At 38.7% G+C, this 22,500-nt stretch overlaps 1 protein-coding gene across 4 annotated transcripts in view; it reads right to left on the bottom strand.

The window, feature by feature from the left end:
• CACNA2D1 (calcium voltage-gated channel auxiliary subunit alpha2delta 1) overlaps positions 1 to 22,500 on the bottom strand; it is a 3,475,830-nt gene that overhangs the window by 816,437 nt on the left and 2,636,893 nt on the right. For all 4 annotated transcript variants that reach the window (XM_044088264.1, XM_044088265.1, XM_044088266.1 and 1 more), the window contains exon 11: positions 22,138 to 22,296. In XM_044088264.1, the coding sequence (XP_043944199.1) occupies positions 22,138 to 22,296 (159 nt within the window). The remainder of the gene's footprint in view (positions 1 to 22,137; positions 22,297 to 22,500) is intronic.

Genomic DNA, 22,500 nt, shown 5'->3' with positions numbered 1-22,500 from the left:
GCACACCAAAAAAACAGCAATCCACACACATACATCTAAAATCTTACACCTAACCCTACAATAAACTATACACACACCACTAACTATCCACTTACCTTAACCCAAACCCTAACCCTAAGGTCCGTCACTATCGCACACTCACCTCACCCATGCCCTAACTCAGCTACCCCACCCTAACCCTCACATCCACACAATCACACACTTCCCTGACCCGCACCCTAACCCTAACTCAACTAATCCAAACTAACCCTCACGTCCATACAATCGCACACATACTTAACCCGCACTCTAACCCTAGCTAACCTAACCCGCACTTAATCACACACTTACCTGAACCTGACCCATAACTTTCCACCACAGTGCTGAAAATACTGAAGCAACATAAACAGACAACCGAATTCTTTCCCTAGGAAAAAATTTGGTTTTCTGTTGCTTCGATATTTTCAGCTTTCACTGAATAGGGTTCAGCATTAGAACATTCGAAGTTTTGAAACTTCGATTTTCTAATATAGACCCCATATTTCTACATATATGTATGTATATGTACATGTGTATATCTATATCTAAATCTAAACCAAAATGTGTATCCAAGTTGTCTATCTGTCTTATCTATATGTGTTTTTGTGTGTAGATGTGTAAAAATACTCATATATACCGTATGTATATATATATATATATATATATATATATATATATATATATATATATATATATACATACACACACACAAAATCATTTATATATATATATATATATATATATATATATATATTTAAATATCTACAAACACACACACACACACACAAAATCATTTATATATATTTAAATATCTACAAACACACACACACACAAATATACATATACGTATGTGTGTGTGTATACATATATATATATATATATATATATATATATATATATATATATATATATATATATATCTATCTATCTATATATATATATATCTATATATATCTATATATATATATATATATATATACACACACACACTATATATATATATCTACCTCTCTCTATCTCTCTCTATATATAAATATATTTAAATTTGTTTTAGTGTTGAAGTGCTTCATGTTTTGAGAGTAGAGGACTTGACATAGACTTATGTACACATACACACATGCACACACATAAAATATGCAATTGTAGTAAATGGGAAAGAATTACTAGAATTACTCAAGAAGCATGGTTACACTACTGAAATCATAATACATTTGCAAACATAAGACAATTACTTATCAGAAAATTGAGATAATGTGAGTACATTGACATAAGAGGGAATAGCTGTAAAACAAAGAGAAATGTTGATTCGCTTGGGTAAAGGTTTTCATCCTGTAACATTGGTTTGTTGTTTATCTTATGATGTACTCATTAGCCAAGATTAGTTTAGAATTGTGAATGTTATGGGAGGCATATTCTACCACATGTACTATCAGAAACACATCTCTAGCACCAGCAAAGAGAAAAATGCAAGACTACGAGGCACAACAGAAGCTAAGATTCAGCTCTAGGTGGAAGCATTACATAAATTCATTACAGAGTCTTTGATAAAATACAGAAAAAAGTCAATGCAGGCACTGACAGTGAGTGTCAGTTTAACAAAAAACCTCTCATAGTAAAAGTGATAAAGAAGTCACTGTAGACACTGACAGATGAAGACCCTTGTTAAGACTACATAAAACAAATTAGTAACAGAAACTGGCAATGCATTTTTGTGCTGCCTTCTCTGAGTCCCAAAGGACCACACACAGCAAATATTTAGGAATCTTCTGATGCCTCTGGTTATTGTAGTCATCCATTTTAAACACTAAGCAAGGGACACTGTGCTTCACTTTGGACATTAAATTATGGCTATTAGTATATCGTGGTAGTTACTAGTTAGGCAACAACAAAGGTAGAGTGGGATAAAGCCTGTGATGTCCCTTCTCTAGGCTAATCAAAAAGCCTAAATCCTCACCACTGACACTCGACAGGGACATTCACTTGGAACAAAAATGTATACATCCAGTATTTCCAGATAAAGCTCTTTGCATCGAGCACAATTTCCATTAAGAGCATGCAGGGAACATACTAAGTCAAATGTATAGAATTTTTGTTTCCCTCCAGGTCCCTAATAAGACTCCACACTGGCATATCTAAAGAGTTGACTCCTCAGCCAAGTGACCAAGCCACGTCCTCCAGCACCATCTGTGTGGAACCATTGCTTCATGTCCCTGCTTTAAACATTTAAACAGTTCACACACACACACACACACACACACACACACACACACACACACACACACTCGCACACACACACACACACACACACACACACACACACACACACACACACACACACTCTTTGAGATTTGATTTTTACACACAGACACACAGACACACACACACACACACACACACACACACACACACACACACACACACACACACACACACACACACACACACACACCTGGGAAAGGCTGGCACAGATTTTCTAGCTATGCCCCCTTCAACCCAAACTACACGGTAGTTACTCCCACCAGACACCTCAAAGTCAGCTACCCACAGCTCTTACAAGGGTACCCAAATATACTGAGTGAAATTAATATTGATACAAATGGTAGTGTATTGACCAATGCAGTAAGGTTTTCAGGAGTGGCCACAGAGTCACCAAATAGATATAAGTACTCTCAAAGGTTAAAATATTATCTAAAAGACCAGCCACAATGAAAAGTTTAAATATTTTTAATAATAAATTATAAAAGAACATGAAATGTAGAATATCTATTTACAATAAAGACCAGAGTATCAGTCACAGGAAATATTAAAATAACCCAGATGAGCAGATTCATACAGATACAGAAAAAACAGTACTTACCTAATCTCACTATATTTCCCTGACCAATCTAAAGGATTACTATTCCCTGGTTCACTTACTAGAGCAAGGCAAGATGAGTGGGTCAGAGATCCTTCCTTGTCAGGTTACAAAATCAGACTGCAATGAGACTTCAGTTTCATCTAGTATTAAAACATTATTTTTGTCCTAGATTAAAGAATTATATCACATACTCCTGGTCATATGACATCTGGTTACCATACTACCCCCTTTACTAGAAACTGCCAGGATGTTGTCATACACACAGACAGAGCTTTTCTAAGATGTGTTATAGTATCTGAAAGCTATAAAACTATAACACACTTACACTCTTTCTACAGGAGCAAATAAACCGTTCTCTGGTGCAGACATTTCGTCTCTGGCTGCAGTCAGAACTGTAAGATACAATCTTTATGGCCTAAATTAAGTAATTTAATTTCTTACTATTTTTCAAAGTTAGGTGGATGAATATTAACCTCTTCTCTTCCAGTATCCTCTGTTAAAACAAATACATTTAATCAGTTACAATTCAGTCAGGACCCACTGCTGATATATTGCTAACACAAGCAGCTATACAAATACATTTTCAATACAAGCATCTGTACAAATCTATCTGATATACAAATGACATGTAATTCTTTACAAAATTCCAGCTAGCTATGCTGGCATATGTTACACATCTAGTGCTCTACTTTTCCTGGCATAACTGGCAATACCTCACATCATCATAAGGCCAAGCAGAACTCTGGCCTGCAGGTTAGAGATTGCCTTCCCCTAGCAGGGACTGATATCAGAGTATAGGCAGAGAGTAAAGTATAGGGGAATCATAAGGGAAAGACAAGCACTAATAGAGTTTTAGTCAGGTCTAGAACAGAAGTTACTGTTAAAAAAGGGATAATTAGTAGGGCATATAAAATATTGCATGATAACTATAAGAATCAATCAGAGAAGGCTACGATATATTGGGAAGAAACACACTGGATACGCAATTCACAATGAGACTATGAAAGGTCATATTCATGGCTCCCAAGTATGCAATAATTTTCCAGAAGGCTTAATATTTTTAATTTGAAGTTCTTGCATAAGTATTTTTGTATCCTAAGTAGCCATCAAAGAATATTTCCTTAGGTAGATAGCAAATGTTGGAGCTGTGATTGGAGAGAGGTAACTGGGAACATCTTTTTTGGGAGTTTGATGAGTTGGCAGAGTTTAAACTACACTGCAGAGTACTCTGTCAAAAATACTGAGCAAGTAAATTGATGTAACATAAGAAATTATTATTTTGAGCTGTGACACAGAATCTGAATTGTCTAGACATGGTAAGATCTTATTAAGTTTAATGCTATTGGCTAGCAAAAAAAGCAGTTACTAGAAAATGGAAATCAAAATCTAAACCAACTATAATTGAAGGACTGAATATTGCTAACAAGATAAAAAAATGGAAAAAAATCTTTAGAAAAGGGAAAAAGCAAACTACAAAGAAATAAACGGTAGTTGTGAGAGCAATATTTGCAGAGTAATGTTCAGGAGGAGGAGTGAGATTTACATTAAGGCAGGAAATGCAGAGCATTTTTAATGTTGGAGTATATGACAGTTGTTATAAAGAAAAGAATATGCAATGTATAATCCATGAGAAGAACATTATTATGTTTTTTTTTTCTGTTGATGCATGTGTGCCTATGTCTTAAGTGAAACTTTAATAAATGAGTTAAAAAAATCAGTTGGTTTCTTATTGGATGTAATTGGTGGGTGGGTGAAGTTGTTAGGCTAACTATCAGTGGAGGTGTTGTGGGGTCCAGGGTTTGGGTGGATGTCCCCACTGAGGGCAAGTATTGTTATGGCTGAGGATGTTAGTTTTAGTAATGAGAAAATTAGTTTAAGTTTTGGGGCAGTTTTTGTTTGGGTGAAGTGGGTGACAGATAAAGTAGGTTAAGGGATAGTTTGTAAGGCATTAGGGATGCTTTTTGTTTGTGTGGTGGAGGTGATAGCTTAAGTAGGTTGTGCATTGGAGTGTATTTTTTATGAGAGGTGTACGAGTAGTGTGATGGTGTGACATGAGTGGTGGTGACTGTAGTTGTGCAGTGGAAGTTGTTTGGTGGGGGTATAATGGTGTTTTGGTAAGATGCAATGTGTGCAAGAAGGGTGCATGTAAAGAGTATAGGTAGGATTATGGTACTTGAGGTGGGAGGTTGATGGTAGGCTGGAGGTGTGGTTAGAGTTGGTGCTGCAGGTGTGGTTGGTTGTGATTGTAATGGGAGGGACATTTGGCTAGAATAAGTGTAGGTGTGCTGGGAACAGGTGGGATATGGAGGCAGGGAGGGGAGTGAAGCAAGTGTAGTGAGCGGAGTGGGCAGAAACACTATTTGTTGTACATATCAGCTGGAACCAATCAATATGCTAATACAACTGAGCACTAGTGGAAAGTTTGTAAGGTAACCCAGTATTGCTAGACTTGCTTCAGTAAGCCATAGTTATTTGCCTTTTAAATAAAATACCTTTTTACTTTGAGTAGAGGGATGGATAGTATACAGGGAGAAAGGGAAAAAAAACAATGAAGGAAGGCTATGCAGCTGTCTTTCTTGGTGAAACTCATCACAATTATAGTAAAGGCTTAGGCAGATACATGTATAAAAATGACCTGTGTCTTTAGCATTAAACTGCTGGGTTAGAGTACACTAGCAATGGGACACAGGCTGTAAAGGAAAGGGGAAAGAGAGGTTGAGTGAACAGAAATGATCCCTGGAAACCGTGAGGCAGCTTGCCAGACCACAGTAGAGTAGTGTCATTACACATGTAATTAATGGATAAAAGGTCCCTGTGTGTACAGCTGATGGGTGGGTGTAGTGTGTCCTTATACATGCAGAACAGTGTCATTGCACCTGTAATTAATGGAGAAGGGGTCCCTGTATGTAGAACTGATGGCAGGGTGTCTGTATACATGTAGAATAGTATCATTACATCTGTAATTAATGGATACAGGGTCCCTGTATGTAGAACTGTTGGCAGGGTGCAGGGTGTCCGTACACGTATAGAATAGCATCATTACACCTGTAATTAATGGATACAGGATGCCTGTATGCAGAACTGATCGCTGGTTGTAGGGTGTCTTTATTCATGTAAAATAGTGCTATTGCACCTGTAATTAATGGACGCAGGGTCCCTGTATGCAGAACTGATAGTTGGGCGTAGGGTGTTCTTATATATGTAGAACAGTGTCATTACATGTGTAATTAATGGATACAGGGTCAATTAATGTAAAGCTGATGGCTGGGTGTAGGGTGTCCTTAAACATGTAGAACAGTGTTATTCCACCTGTAATTAATGGATACAGGGTCCCTGTATGCAGAACTGATGGCTGGGTGTAAGGTGTCCTTATACATGTAAAATGGTGTCATTACACCTGTAATTAATGGATGCAGGGTCCCTGTATGTAGAACTGTTGGCAGGGTGTCCGTATACATGTAGAATAGTATCATTACACCTGTAATTAATTTATACAGGGTCCCTGTATGTAGAACTGTTAACAGGGTGCAGAGTGTCCGAACACATGTAGAATAGTGTCATTATACCTGTAATTAATGGATACAGGGTCCCTGTATGTAGAACTTTTGACGGGGTGCAGGGTGTCTGTATACATGTAGAATAGTGTCATTATACCTGTAATTAATGGATACAGGGTCCCTGTATATAGAACTGATGGCTGGGTTTAGGGAGTCCTTATACATGTAAAATAGTGCCATCACACCTGTAATTAATGGATACAGGGTCCTTGTATGTAGAACTGATAGCTAGGTGTAGCAGGCCCTTATCCATGTAGAATTGTGTCATTATTTATTTTTTTATTTTACATTTGTTAACCGGGGGTGTCTGACTGAGCTGAAAAGGCCCTTTTTCAGAAGAGGCCCGAGGAGAAAAGCTCCACACAGAAAAATTACAGATACATTTAGATATGTAGACATGATCAGTATGCACACAAATTACAATAGACATGTTTTTACAGTGGTATGCAGCACATCAACAGTTACAGTGGAGAGAACAAACAAGAAAATATTAATTTAAAAATAACGGTAATTAATAGATTTGTGGTGTACAGCTGAAATTTGGAACATAGATGGAATACATACATATTACACAGGTACAGTGCATACATTGTACAGTAGCCAGTGTTTGTGAGTAAAAGTGAAAATTATTATCACGTACTCTAGGTTTAGTATGTGCACCTTATCCACTTTTGCTAGCCTGGGCAGCTGTAATTAATGGATACATGGTGCCTATATGTAGAACTTATCAGTGGGTGTAGGGTGTCCTTATACATGTAGAATAGTGTCATTGCACATGTAATTAAAGGATACAGGGTCCCTGTAGGTAGAACTGACAGCTGGTTGTAAGGTGTCCTTATACATGTAGAATAGCATCATTACACCTGTAATTATTGGATACAGGATGTCTGTATGCCGAACTGATCACTGGGTGTAGGGTGTCCTTATTCATGTAAAATAGTGTTGTTACACCTGTAATTAATGGACGCAGGGTCCCTGTATGCAGAACTGATGGTTGGCTGTAGGGTGTCCTTATATATGTAGAACAGTGTCATTACATGTGTAAATAATGGATACAGGGTTAATTAAGCTGATGGCTGGGTGTAGGGTGTCCTTATACAAGTAGAATAGTGTCATCACACCTGTAATTAATGGATACAGGGTCCCTGTATGTAGAACTGATGGCTGGGTGTAGGGTGTCCTTATACATGTAAAATAGTGTCATTACACCTGTAATTAATGGATGCAGGGTCCCTGTATGTAGAACTTATCAGTGGGTGTAGGGTGTCCTTATACATGTAGAATAGTGTAATTGCACCTGTAATTAAAGGATACAGGGTCCCTGTATGTAGAACTGACAGCTGGTTGTAAGGTGTCCTTATACATGTAGAATAGCATCATTACACCTGCAATTAATGGGTAAAGGATGCCTGTATAAAGAACTGATCGCTGGGTGTAGGGTGTCCTTATTCATTTAAAATCATGCTGTTACAACTGTAGTTAAAAGACACAGGGTCTCTGTATGCAGAACTGATGGCTGGGTGTAGGGTGTCTTATATATGTAGAACAGTGTCATTTGATGTGTAATTAATGGATACAGGGTCCATTAATGTAAAGCTGAAGGCTGGGTGTAGGGTGTCCTTATACATGTAGAATAGTGTCATTACACCTGTATTTAATGGATACAGGGTACCTGTATGTAGAACTAATGGCTGGGTGTAGGGTGTCCTTATACGTGTAAAATAGTGTCATTGCACTTGTAATTAATGGATACAGGGTCCCTGCATGTAGAACTTATCAGTGGGTGTAGGGTGTCCTAATACATGTAGAATAGTGTCATTGCACCTGTAATTAAAGGATACAGGGGCCCTGTATGTAGAACTGTTGGCAGGGTGTCTGTATATATGTAGATTACTATCATTACACCTGTCATTAATGGATGCAGGGTCCCTGTATGTAGAACTGATGGCTGGGTGTAGGGTGTCCTTATAGATGTAAAATAGTGTCATTACTCAAGTAATTAATGGATACAGGGTCCCTGTATGTAGAACTGTTTGCAGGGTGCAGGGTGTCCATATACATGCAGAATAGTATCATTACACCTGTATTTAATGGATACAGGGTCCCTGTATGTAGAACTGTTGGCATGGTGTCTGTATACATGTAGAATAATATCATTACACCTGTAATTAATGGATACAGGATCCCTGTATGTAGAACTGTTGGCAGGGTTCAGGGTGTCCGTATACATGTAGAATAGTATCATTACACCTGTAATTAATGGATATCGGGTCCCTGTATGTAGAAATGTTGGCAGGGTGTCCTTATACATGTAGAATAGCATCATTACACCTGTAATTAATGGATACAGGATGCCTGTATGTAGAACTGATCACTGGGTGTTGGGTGTCCTTATTCATGTAAAATAGTGTTGTTAACCCTGTAATTATTGGACACAGGGTCCCAGTAAGCAGAACTGATGGCTGGGTGTAGGGAGTCCTTCTATTATGTAGAACAGTGTCAATAAGTGTGTAATTAATGGATACAGGGTCCATTAATGTAAATCTGATTGCTGGGTGTAGGGTGTCCTTATACATGTAAAATAGTGTCATTACACTTGTAATTAATGGATACAGGGTCCCTGTATGTAGAACTTATCAGTGGGTGTAGGGTGTCCTTATACATGTAGAATAGTGCCATTGCCCCTGTAACTAAAGGATACAGGGTCCCTGTAGGTAGAACTGACAGCTGGTTGTAAGGTGTCTTTATACATGTAGAATAGCATCATTACACCTGTAATTAATGGATACTGGGTCCCTGTATGTAGAACTGTTGGCAGGGTGTCCTTATAAATGTAAAACAGTGTCTTTACACCTGTAATTAATGGATACAGGATCCCTGTATGTAGAACTGTTGGCAGGGTGTCCTTATAAATGTAAAATAGTGTCATTACACCTGTAATTAATGGATACAGGGTCCCTGTATGTAGAACTGTTGGCAGGGTGTCCATATACATGTAGAATAGTATAATTACATCTGTAATTAATGGATACAGGGTCCCTGTATGTAGAACTGTTGGCAGGGTGTCTGTATACATATAGAATAGTATCACTACACCTGTAATTAATGGATACAGGATGCCTGTATGTAGAACTGTTGGCAGGGTGTCCTTATAAATGTAAAATAATGTCATTACACCTGTAATTAATGGATACAGGGTCCCTGTATGTAGAACTGTTGGCATGGTGTCTGTATACATGTAGAATAGTATCATTACACCTGTAATTAATGGATACAGAATCCTGTATGTAGAGCTGTTAGCAGGGTGCAGGGTGTCCGTCTACATGTAGAATAGTGTCATTACACCTGTAATTAATGGATACAGGGTCCCTGTATGTAGAACTGCTAGCAGGGTGTCTGTATACATGTAGAATAGTATCATTACACCTGTAATTAATTGATACAGGGTCCCTGTATGTAGAACTGTTAACAGGGTGCAAGGTGTCCGAATGCGTGTAGAATAGCATCATTGCACTTGTAATTAATGGATACAGGATCCCTGTATGCACAACTGATCATTCTATGTAGGATATCATTATTCATGTAAAATAGTGTTGTTACACCTGTAATTAATGGATGCAGGGTCCCTGTATGGAGAACTGATGGTTGGATGTAGGGTGTCCTTATATATGTAGAACAGTGTTATTACATGTGTAATTAATGGATACAGGGTCCAATAATGTAAAGCTGATGGCTGGCTGTAGGGTGTCCTTATACATTTAGAATAGTATCATTACACCTGTAATTAATGGACGCAGGGTCCCTATATGCAGAACTGATGGTTGGCTGTAGGGTGTCCTTATACATTTAGAATAGTGTCATTACACCTGTAATTAATGGATGCAGGGTCCCTATATGCAGAACTGATGGTTGGCTGTAGGGTGTCCTTATACATTTAGAATAGTGTCATTACACCTGTAATTAATGGATGCAGGGTCCCTATATGCAGAACTGATGGTTGGCTGTAGGGTGTCCTTATACATGTAAAATAGTGTCATTACACCTGTAATTAATGGATACAGAGTCCCTGTATGTAGAACTTATCAGTGGGTGCAGGGTGTCCTTATATATGTAGAATAGTGTCATTGCACCTGTAATTAATGGATGCAGGGTCCCTGTATGTAGAACTGTTGGCAGGGTGTCCATATACATGTAGAATAGTATAATTACGTCTGTAATTAATGGATACAGGGTCCCTGTATGTAGAACTGTTGGCAGGGTGCCTGTATACATATAGAATAGTATCATTACACCTGTAATTAATGTATACAGGATGCCTGTATGTAGAACTGTTGGCAGGGTGTCCTTATAAATGTAAAATAGTGTCATTACACCTGTAATTAATGGATACAGGGTCCCTGTATGTAGAACTGTTGGCATGGTGTCTGTATACATGTAGAATAGTATCATTACACCTGTAATTAATGGATACAGAGTCCTGTATGTAGAGCTGTTAGCAGGGTGCAGGGTGTCGTTCTACATGTAGAATAGTGTCATTACACCTGTAATTAATGGATACAGGGTCCCTGTATGTAGAACTGCTGGCAGGGTGTCTGTATACATGTAGAATTGTATCATTACACTTGTAATTAATTGATACAGGGTCCCTGTATGTAGAACTGTTAACAGGGTGCAGGGTGTCCGAATGCATGTAGAATAGCATCATTGCACTTGTAATTAATGGATACAGGATCCCTGTATGCACAACTGATCACTCTATGTAGAATATCATTATTCATGTAAAATAGTGTTGTTACACCTGTAATTAATGGACGCAGGGTCCCTGTATGGAGAACTGATGGTTGGATGTAGGGTGTCCTTATATTTGTAGAACAGTGTCATTACATGTGTAATTAATGGATACAGGGTCCAATAATGTAAAGTTGATGGCTGGCTGTAGGGTGTCCTTATACATTTAGAATAGTATCATTACACCTGTAATTAATGGACGCAGGGTCCCTATATGCAGAACTGATGGTTGGCTGTAGGGTGTCCTTATACATTTAGAATAGTGTCATTACACCTGTAATTAATGGATGCAGGGTCCCTATATGCAGAACTGATGGTTGGCTGTAGGGTGTCCTTATACATGTAAAATAGTGTCATTACACCTGTAATTAATGGATACAGAGTCCCTGTATGTAGAACGTATCAGTGGGTGCAGGGTGTCATTATATATGTAGATTAGTGTCATTGCACCTGTAATTAATGGATACAGTGTCCCTGTATGCAGAACTAATTGTTGGGTGTATGGTGTCCTTATACATGTAGAATAGTGTCATTGCACATGTAATTAATGGATACAGGATGCCTGTATGTAGAACTGATCGCTGGGTATTAGGTGTCCTTATTCATGTAAAATAGTGTTCTTACACCTGTAATTAATGGACGCAGGGTCCCAGTATGTAGAACTCATGGTTGGGTCTAGGGTGTCCTTATACATGTAAAATAGTGTCATTACACTTGTAATTAATGGATACAGGGTCCCTGTATGTAGAACTGTTGGCAGGGTGTCTGTATACATATAGAATAGCATCATTACACCTGTAATTAATGGATGCAGGGTCCCTGTATGTAGAACTGTTGGCAGGGTTCTGTATACATATAGAATAGTATCATTACACCTGTAATTAATAGATACAGGATCCCTGTATGTAGAACTGATGGCAGGGTGTCTGTATACATATAGAATAGTATCATTACACCTGTAATTAATGGATGCAGGGTCACTGTATGTAGAACTGCTGGCATGGTGTCTGTATACATGTAGAATAGCATCGTTACACCTGTAATTAATGGATACAGAGTCCTGTATGGAGAGCTGTTATCAGGGTGCAGGGTGTCCGTATACATGTAGAATAGTATCATTACACCTGTAATTAATGGATACAGGGTCCCCGTATGTAGAACTGCTGGCAAGGTGTCTGTATACATGTAGAATAGTATCATTACACCTGTAATTAATGGATACAGGGTCCCTGTATATAGGACTGTTGGCAGGGTGCAGGGTGTCCGTATACATGTAGAATAGTATCATTACACCTGTAATTAATGGATACATGGTCCCTGTATGTAGAACTGCTGGCAGGGTGTCTGTATACATGTAGAACAGTATCATTACACCTGTAATTAATGGATACAGGGTCCCTGTATGTAGAACTGCTGGTAGGGTGTCTGTATACATGTAGAATAGTGTCATTACACCTGTATTTAATGGATGCAGGGTTCCTGTATGTAGAACTGTTAACAGGGTGGAGGGTGTCCGAATGCATGTAAAATATCATCATTACTCCTGTAATTAATGGATACAGGGTCCCTGTATGCACAACTGATCACTGGGTGTAGGATGTCCTTATTCATGTAAAATAGTGTTGTTACACCTGTAATTAATGGACGCAGGGTCCCTGTATGCAGAACTGATGGTTGGATGCAGGATGTCCTTATATATGTTGAACAGTGTCATTACATGTGTAATTAATGGATACCGGGTCCAATAATGTAAAGCTGATGGCTGGCTGTAGGGTGTCCTTATACATGTAGAATAGTGTTATTACACCTGTAATTAATGGACACAGGGTCCCTGTATGCAGAACTGATGGTTGGATGTAGGGTGTCCTTATACATGTAGAATAGTGTCATTGCACCTGTAATTAGTGGATACAGGGTCCCTGTATGCACAACTGATTACTGGGTGTAAGATGTCCTTATTCATGTAAAATAGTGTTGTTACACCTGTAATTAATGGATGCAGGGTCCCTGTATGCAGAACTGATAGTTAGATGTAGGGTGTACTTATATATGTAGAACAGTGTCATTATATGTGTAATTAATGGATACAGGGTCCATTAATATAAAGCTGATGGCTGGGTGCAAGGTGTCCTTAAACATGTAGAATTGTGTTATTCCACCTGTAATTAATGGAAACAGGGTCCCTGTATGTAGAACTGATGGCTGGGTGTAGGGTGTCCTTATACATGTAAAATAGTGTCATTACATCTGTAATTAATGGATGCATGGTCCCTGTATGTAGAACTGTTGGCAGGGTGTCTGTATACATGTAGAATGGTATCATTACACCTGTAATTAATGGATACAGGGTCCCTGTATGGAACTGTTAACAGGGTGGAGGGTGTGCAAATGTATTTAGAATAGCATCATTATACCTGTAATTAATGGATACAGGGTCCCTGTATGCACAACTGATCACTGGGTGTAGGATGTCCTTATTCATGTAAAATAGTGTTATTACACCTTTAATTAATGGACACAGTGTCCCTGTATGCAGAACTGATGGTTGGGTGTAGGGTGTTCTTATATATGTAGAACAGTGTCATTACATGTGTAATTAATGGATACAGGGTCCAATAATGTAAAGCTGATGGCTGGCTGTAGGGTGTCCTTATACATGTAGAATAGTATCATTATGCTTGTAATTAAAGGATACAGAGTCCCTGTATGTAGAACTTATCAGTGGGTGCAGGGTGTCCTTATATATGTAGAATAGTGTCATTGCACTTGTAATTAATGTATACAGGGTACCTGTATGTAGAACTGACAGTGGGCGTAGGGTGCCTTTATCCATGCAGAATAGTGTCAAGAGCAATATTAAAAATTTGTCCCTACTTTTGGACCTTTCTCACACCTTTATTTTAGGCTTTGTCCATATTTTTTGTGTTAAGGGGTTGAGAGGTATGAAGAGCACTGGTTGTCCTTCATGAAGGTGGCAACAGTACTAATGCTAACAAGTATCGATTAATAAACTTGACAAGACATCTCTGAAAGATTGTGAAACATATGACCAATGATTTTATAAACAAAGACATTGACAGCATATAAATCTATCAACCCAAATCAGTTTAGGTATGTGAAGTGTTGACCTACCTGCCTAAACCAGTCAGCTTCTTTTAAAATGTCACTATCACTTTAGATAAGAACAAAACCCTACATACAGGAGACATTGATCTGGGCAAGGACTGTGATACTATTCCACACTCAGTCATATTGACAAACTAATAAAAACTGGAAGTAAATCCAAATGTTACCTGCTACAGATCTAACTAGTGAGCAGACAAAATTCACTGACTCAAGTCCAGGGGCACTGTCTCCACCAAAAGACTCATTACGTCTGGAGTCCCACAGGACTTTGTGCTTAGCGTGCTCTGACTCAGCTTCTGTTTATCTGATGTCCAAGCTGATGTCATGGATGTTTGGCTTATCAGCTTCACAGATGACTGCAAACTTAAAGTTATCATAATCTCTCTAGGAGAACCAAGGATCATTCAAGATGGTATGTTATGTATAAACACATCATGCCAGGACTATGGGGTAACAGAAATGCAAACATTGCAATATTGTGTCATTTGGAAAACAAAGCATCCTCATAACTGCCACACAGAAGTTAACCCCTCAATGTCAGTGCAGTTAATAGAGACCTGGGCACTTTTGTATGCAATGAATTCTCCTGCAACCACTATGTCTTTATGGCTGTTATAAAATCCTTCTACCGACCCAGACAGATTACCAAGGATCCAGGATGCCTGACCTGTGTAGAAGACTAAAGGGATTAAAAACATTTTAACTACTTGTATCTTACTATCCATGTCCATGTAATGAAGCTCCCATTTTCTCAGTTTTTGTTATTATCTTTTGTTTACTCTCTTCCCATATATCCTTACCTGCTACACTAGAATAATTTTTAATCCATACTCATAAATACTTCATTTTACCATGTCCCCATAAATATGGCTATTCCTAAACCAGTTCATGTGTGGGTACATTGTTTACCTTGGTTGCTTTTGTTTTAGATTCATTAATTTTGCATCCAGAAAAGATCTGAAACCATCTCAAAATGTTCCACAGCACTGTAATGTCTTTTTCGGATTTTGTCAGGTACAAAGTAATATCCTCTGCAAATAAAGCCAGCTTTTGTTGACTACCATAACAATTATATCCTTGAGTTGCTGAGTCCCTTATTTTCTTTGTCAATGGTTCTAAATATACCACAGTTAAGACAAGTGAAACAGGACACCCCTGCCCGTTTCCTCTGCTCAAACAGAAATTATCAAGGAAGGACCCCACCCGCTTTAATTTTCACCTCTGATCCTTCACATATTTTCCTAATCAGCCTTATAATTTTTTCAGGAAATGCAAATGCTTGCATTGCCCTGCTTAAAAAGTCCTATCTTACTCTGTCAAATGCCTTCTCTGCATCAAGACCCACGAACAGCAGTGGTATTTTCTTACATTCTGCTTCTCTCTGGATCATCAATGGTCTATTAAGGCTGTTAAATGTTTGCCTCCCTTCCACACAACCACATTGATCCATATCTATCAGTTTTTGCATTACTTTTGCCATTCTTTTAGCAATTATAGACATGTGCACTTTATAATCATGGTTTAGTAATGAAATGGGCCTGTATAAAGTTGGATCGGATGGATCTTTACTCTCTTTAGGTATTATAGCTACCACTGATTTCTTCCAGGACTGTGGTACTTCTCTTAAAATACTGTTAAACAAAGCCTTCCAAATCTTTATCAGTTTTTTTCCTCTTAGCTTCCAAACCTCCACAGGAATACCATCTATTCCTGGATACTTTCCTGTAGATTGATTATACAGCACAATTGTTATCTCATCTCCTCCTATCCTAACTGTTAGTAATTGAACCTCATCTACCTATAACCTTGTCATATTTAATTCTTACATAAACATTTCCATTTGTACTGTTCCTGACCCATTCTTGACCCCTCAAATCAGAAGAGCCGACACATATACAGTGAGTACTGTAGGGCTGTCAACCAACCTTGGTTGTCCAGGCACTGATCCAGCTAATGCTTGATAGGCTGGTGATGTGTCTCACATATGCCTAGTAAAAGGAGTAACATGCACAGCAACTGTGAAATCTAACAATGAACACACAGAATGAATGATAGCTCTTCATAAGACAAGCAAGCTTTCACCATTTGCATCAAAGTTTGACCTTGTTGGAGAAACACAGTACAGTTTCAGAGCAAGAGGAAGGGAGGACTGACACCAGGAGCACAGACAGTGGAAAACACAATGCCAGTGAACTCGATGTATGGACAGGTGAGTGCTTTCACGTCTTGGGCAGTGCTTCATTGTTTGCATGTAGCACACCATTGTGCACTGCTGCATAGCAATGGTTATAGACCAAAACATTTTGCTTGTTAAAGTTTCCCTTAGCACTTTTCTTGCAGTACTCCAGAGGTTTTTTGTGGCCCTGTTGTACTGTCAAGGTGGAACACTAAGCATATCCTCTGAGGTACCAACACACCTCTTTCCCACTAGCCATTCCTAAGAGTGACCTTTTTTGCTGACCTCATACCCTAACACTAATGAAGGTTAATTTACCACAGTTTGTCAAGGCAGCTTAGTCAACATGGCCCTCATGAAGCAGTGTAGCAACTGCCTCATGTTCACTGACACCCTTCAACTCCTAGTCCACAGAAACTCAAATAGTGAGAGATGCTCTCTCAAAAACTAGCCAGTACATATGACAATGAGCAGGTTGTCAGCATGCACACCTCACCTCTTCTACCACTCAAACCTATACCACACATACTGACATATGTGGAGGTCCTCACCAGAAACATACCTAAATACCAGACACCACGCAAATACAGAAATGCAACATGAAATAATTCCTCTGCAGAACACAGGATGCACTATTGCACATCACCAGTGTCCTACCTGTCAAGCCCATAAGGCAGAACACAAAACTAAGCATGTTAGTCATAGGTGATTCTATTGTGTGACACACACAGATGTCCCTCTCACCAAGCTAGATAAGTAAAAGGTCACAGTTAGCCATCTGTCAGGTGCCAGGGTATACCATATCACTCATGCACTGAATTGTCTCAACAGCAGTTACTGTTATGACTCCATCATAGTCAATGTTGATGTGAACAACTTGAGACATACCTCTGTGGATTGTATGAAGACAGACATGATGAAGCTGTCTGACTGTGTGTCTCAGGCAGGTATGTCCCTAGCTTAAGCAGCAGTCTACCTTCACCTAGGATGATACCTCAATGCAAACAGAAAATGCTTGACCTAAATAAGTGGCTTATTTCCTGTTGTCATTCTGACTGGATGTAGTATCTGTCAGCCTGGAATGACATGTTCGACAGGTCTCAATGCTTTGCCATAGATGGTCTTCATCTGTCACCCCTAGGCATTCAGCTATTGGATCAGTTTCTTGCCAACCCCATGCTGCTTTTTTTAGGTAATGCGTCAAGGACAAAATTCCGACATAATAATTCCATATAAAAAACCTCAGAGTTATACTGTTCAATGCTGGGAGTCATAGCATGAAAGTACACTCACTGGAAACAGTCCTCAACATGGAAGATGCAGACATATGCATAGTCTTGGAGACTGGGTTTAATTCTGTGAAGAGCACCCCAGCCATACTGAGTTACACCTCCTTCCATAAGTTCAGACCACAAACTGCAGTATGGTTAAACCGTATGATCCCCTGGAGATATTTCAGGTGCAGTTAACTATTGGCAGGACAACTATTCAAGTCATTTCCAAGCTATCAAACCGCAACTGTGTATCAGGACACCCACTCTGCCTATTTGGATTGACTTGAGTCTATCAGGACACATGCAAACACCATGATTTTGGCCGACTTTAACTCATAAGCCATTGAGTGGGTAAATTACTTGTGCTCAAAATCACTTACCCAAAGGTTTATTGACTTTGTTACCTCCGGTGCCCTGAACCAGCTGATTGAGACCACCAAAAGGGGTCCCCACATCATGAATCTGCTGCTTACCAATATGGTGGACCACTGGAGCAGCCCCACTGTGGGATCTTTCCTGGTGAAAGCTGACCGCAGATCAATCTTATTCGAAGTAACTGTCACACCTGAGCCACCACCCCAACAACAACTTCACTAAAAATTTTTCAAAGGTGATTATAACCTCTTACAGGATGGTTTAAATAGCTACAATTTACCTCCCTCATCAGATGGAGCTAGCAACTATGGTGAGTTATACACAAATGCTTTATGCAAACACTTGTGTAGCTGCATTAACTTGGCCATACCTGATCAGACCAAAATAAACTCTTTAAGGAATAGCAAATCTGCATGGTAGACAACTGCCATTTACAGACTTTACACTGAGATAAAAAAATTGCTGTACAAGAGTAAGAGGGGATGAGCACTAAAATGAAGGACTCCTGACCATAAACAAACCAATAAGACTTTATTGTGAAGTCCGCCAAAGCAAACTACTAATGCAAATTGGCTTGCTCAACTTAGGACAACCATAAGGTGTTCTTTAGTGACATCTGTAATCTAAAATGAAAGGCCCAGATTTGGTCAGAACTGGTAGTTAATGATATCACATATACTGAGGATGTGGACAGAGCTAACCTGTTAGCTGACAGGTTCTGTGAAAACCTCACTCCCCTGTCCCCACCACGTGTACTCCAATGACAACCCTAGCACCTATCCCATACCTTGTCTCTCTAAAGAGCAGATAGTAAACAACCTCTCGAAGGCCAAAAACACAACTTCTATGAGGCTTCATGACATCACAGGCTGTGTCTTACATGGGTTCAGATAAAAATTAGCAACACCATTAGGTACTCTTTTCAATCATAGTCTAAACACAGGCTTTGTCGCAGCTGACCCACCAATAGCACCTTGCATGAAGGTGGTGCTTCCACTGACCCCAGAATAAATAGACCTATTAGCCTGTCTAGCCTTATCTGTCTAGGCCATGGATCAAATCACCATGGACCTTATCAACAAAGATGTAGGTAATCTCCAAACAATTGACCCTACTCAGTTTGGATTTCTCAAAGGGAGATCATGCCTGTTAAACCTGGTGGACTTCTTCTATACAGTCACCAATGCCTGGGACAAGGGGAAACTTGTGCATATAACTTACCTAAACGTAGCAAAGGCTGTTGACATTATCCACCACTCAGGCATTATTGACAAACTCACGCTGCTAGGTATCAACCCTTATATTGTTAGATGGGTCGCTAATTGGTATACTGATAGAGTCCATGTAGTCAAAATGGTGGAATACACCTCTGACAGCAGACCAGTAAACAATGGCGTTCCACAGGGATCAGCCCTGGGACATCTATTGTTTGGAATCTATTTGTCTGAGTTACAAGCAAAAATTAAATTAAACAATGTCAACATCATACCCAAAGGTCTTGCACAAAGCACTGGTTGGTCTCAAAGTAGGTAATAAAAAGGATAGATGGATCAATACTTGTGGTACCATCCTAACTTGGCATTCAGATACTGCTTGTGTGCAGCACTTGTTATGGTTGCTGTGTCTATATTCAAGCTAAAAGGCATGAGCCTCACAAATGCCAAGAATTCAGAATTTGACATTGCATTGCAGTTGTAATTTACAAGCAAAATAACAAAAATGTACAGTTTTTTTAAGGCAAATATAAGTAAAATCGTGGTTTGGCACTTAGACTAGAAGTAGCTGAAAAATGTCAACTGGCCATGAGCAAAAACAAAATGAGAATGCATCTTTTTATTATCCAAAAACTAACTCCGAAACTTAGTACTGCTAAAAGACAACATGTATTCCAGGCTAACAGACAAACGTGGTTTCACAATCGCTCATCCTTGGTCTGCAATTACTGATCAACAGTGTACCCGGAAATATGCATCACTGTGTTTGACTGGCAGGCTGGCAGCAGACTGGTCAATTACGTTTAACCATCCCTTCATAAGCTCCAAATTATACTCTTGCATGGTATACAGGATCAATAGTTTATTCACCAGATTAATGACCTTCCTTGCAGAGATCTGCAAACCTGACTCTCCACTCTGCCAGTGGATAAATTCACATGTCAACCCACCTTGGAGAGCTTCTTAAAACTCTCCCATAGCCATACGCTACCTACAAAATTCCAAAAATTATTGTAATAAGCAAGCAACTACTCTGGACAGGGACAGTTTTCTTGTTACAATGATCGTTCACTGTGGTTACTATAGAAGCGAACCACAATGAACGATCACTCTAAAAACTAAACTGTTAATGTACAGTATAGCTGCAAAGCAGAAGGAGCCTCAGCATACCTGTCAACCTCTTAGAGCAACTAATGCGGACAAAGTCTAAAATAATGGGGAGAACAACAGCTCCGGACAACAAATATTTATTTTTACGATCGTTCATTGTGGTTACTATAGAAACAAACCACAGTGAACAATAGCTCTAAAAAACAAATTAGTTGCAAAGCAGGAAGAACCTTAGCGTACTTGTCAGCCTCTTAGTTTAAGTAATCTGGACAAAGTCTAAAATAATGGGGGGGACAGAAGTTCTGGACAGTAAAAGTTTATTTTTGCGATCGTTCATTGTGGTTATTATAGAAATGAACCACAATGAATGATTGCGCTAAAAACTAAATTAGTTGCAAAGCAGGAGGAACCTTAGTGTACCTGTCAGCCTCTTATTGTAAATAATCCTGAATGATCACTCTAAAAACTAAACTATTAATGTGCAGAATAGTTGCAAGGCAGGAGTACCCTTAGCCTACCTCTCAGCCTCTGAAAGCAAGTAATCTGAACAAAGTCTAAAATAATGGGGGGAAGAGCAGCTCCGGACAGTAAAAGTTGATTTTTTTACAAGGATATTTCATAGTGGGAACCTTAGCGTACCTGTCATCCTCTTAGTATAAGTAATCTGGACAAAGTCTAAAATAATGGGGGGGGGAGCTCTGGACAGTGAAAGTTTCTTTTTACGATCATTCATTGTGGTTACTATAAAAACGAACTGCAATGAATGATCACTCTAATTTTTAATTACTAATGTACTGAACAGTTGCAAAGCCGGAGGAACCTTAGCATACCTGTCAGCTTCTTAGATCCAGAAATCCCTACATTTTTTAAATATTTCTCTTACGAAATTAGAAAGTTGATAGAATAACAGGTTTTGCATTAGTATGAATTTTCTGAAGGGTATGAAATCGAAAACTGAAATATCTGTCTTTATTTTCTAACATCAATTGGTTATGGTTTGCAACTAATTTGGCAGAAAAACCACAATTTTATAAAAAATCGACCAAAACTATGGGCATTCAACGATAGGACAGTAAAAACAAAGTGTAGTTGACTGGAGCAAAAATCGGACTGGAATTGAATATTTACAGGATATGTAAAAGGAAAAGGATACTGTGGATGGGATTGTGAGTGATGTGGTAAAGTGGGTGTGGCTTTGGTCAGCTTTAGAGTAGACCCGAATTTTAAACGCTGGGATTGTCCCTTTAAAGCAATATCCCTGGAAAGGGTTAATAAGAAGTCCATAACAAAAGTAGTAGCAATGCTCTTCTCTAGGTTAGGAATTCCATAAGGAATTCTTACTAAACAAGGCACCCTATTAATGACCAGAGTAATGCATGAACTTTGCCATGGCTTTGAAATGAAAGAATTAAGGATATCTGTATGACACTGTAAAACAGTAAGCAGCAGTTTGTCCAAGTTGTTTTCCCCATCTAGATCTATTGCCTTCCATAGCATCTACTTTAAACATTTTGCTGGCTATTCTGAGTACCTTAGCAAAACATTAAAGTATAACAGTATAATATTTTTGCAACTATATCAAGTTAAATTTTCATGCATGAAAAAAAGTAATCAAACTATATACTAAAATGTATATACTTACATTTAGCAGTTGTTCAAAGGCAAAACTGAATCCTTTTTTGTAATCAGTTATTCCCTTGGCAGATATCATATTAATGTTTTCCTTCAGTACCTTCTTGTTGCGTACATTGGCCTGGACTAGGTGGTTGAAGCAGCTAACATTCTTTGCATTGTCATTAAACTGAAAAAAAAGGCAAATAAAATTAGGAGCTTTTTTAATTTTTTTTTTTTTATTTTCTTGCAATGTGTCAGATTTCTAATCTGTTCATATCACATCATCCCTACTCTTGTAGAAGCAGAGTAACAACAAATATGACTATATATCATCACAAATTAAGTTCTGCCAAAACTATTTTGAACCTTCGCTTGCTTCCCCCAAAACAAG

This window comes from Protopterus annectens, chromosome 11.part0 (assembly GCF_019279795.1).
Source record: "Protopterus annectens isolate FY-2018-M chromosome 11.part0, PAN1.0, whole genome shotgun sequence".
Classification (NCBI taxonomy): Eukaryota; Metazoa; Chordata; order Ceratodontiformes; family Protopteridae; genus Protopterus; species Protopterus annectens.
The sequence above is the reverse complement of the archived record's forward strand: the minus strand, read 5'-3'. Positions and strand labels throughout refer to the sequence as shown.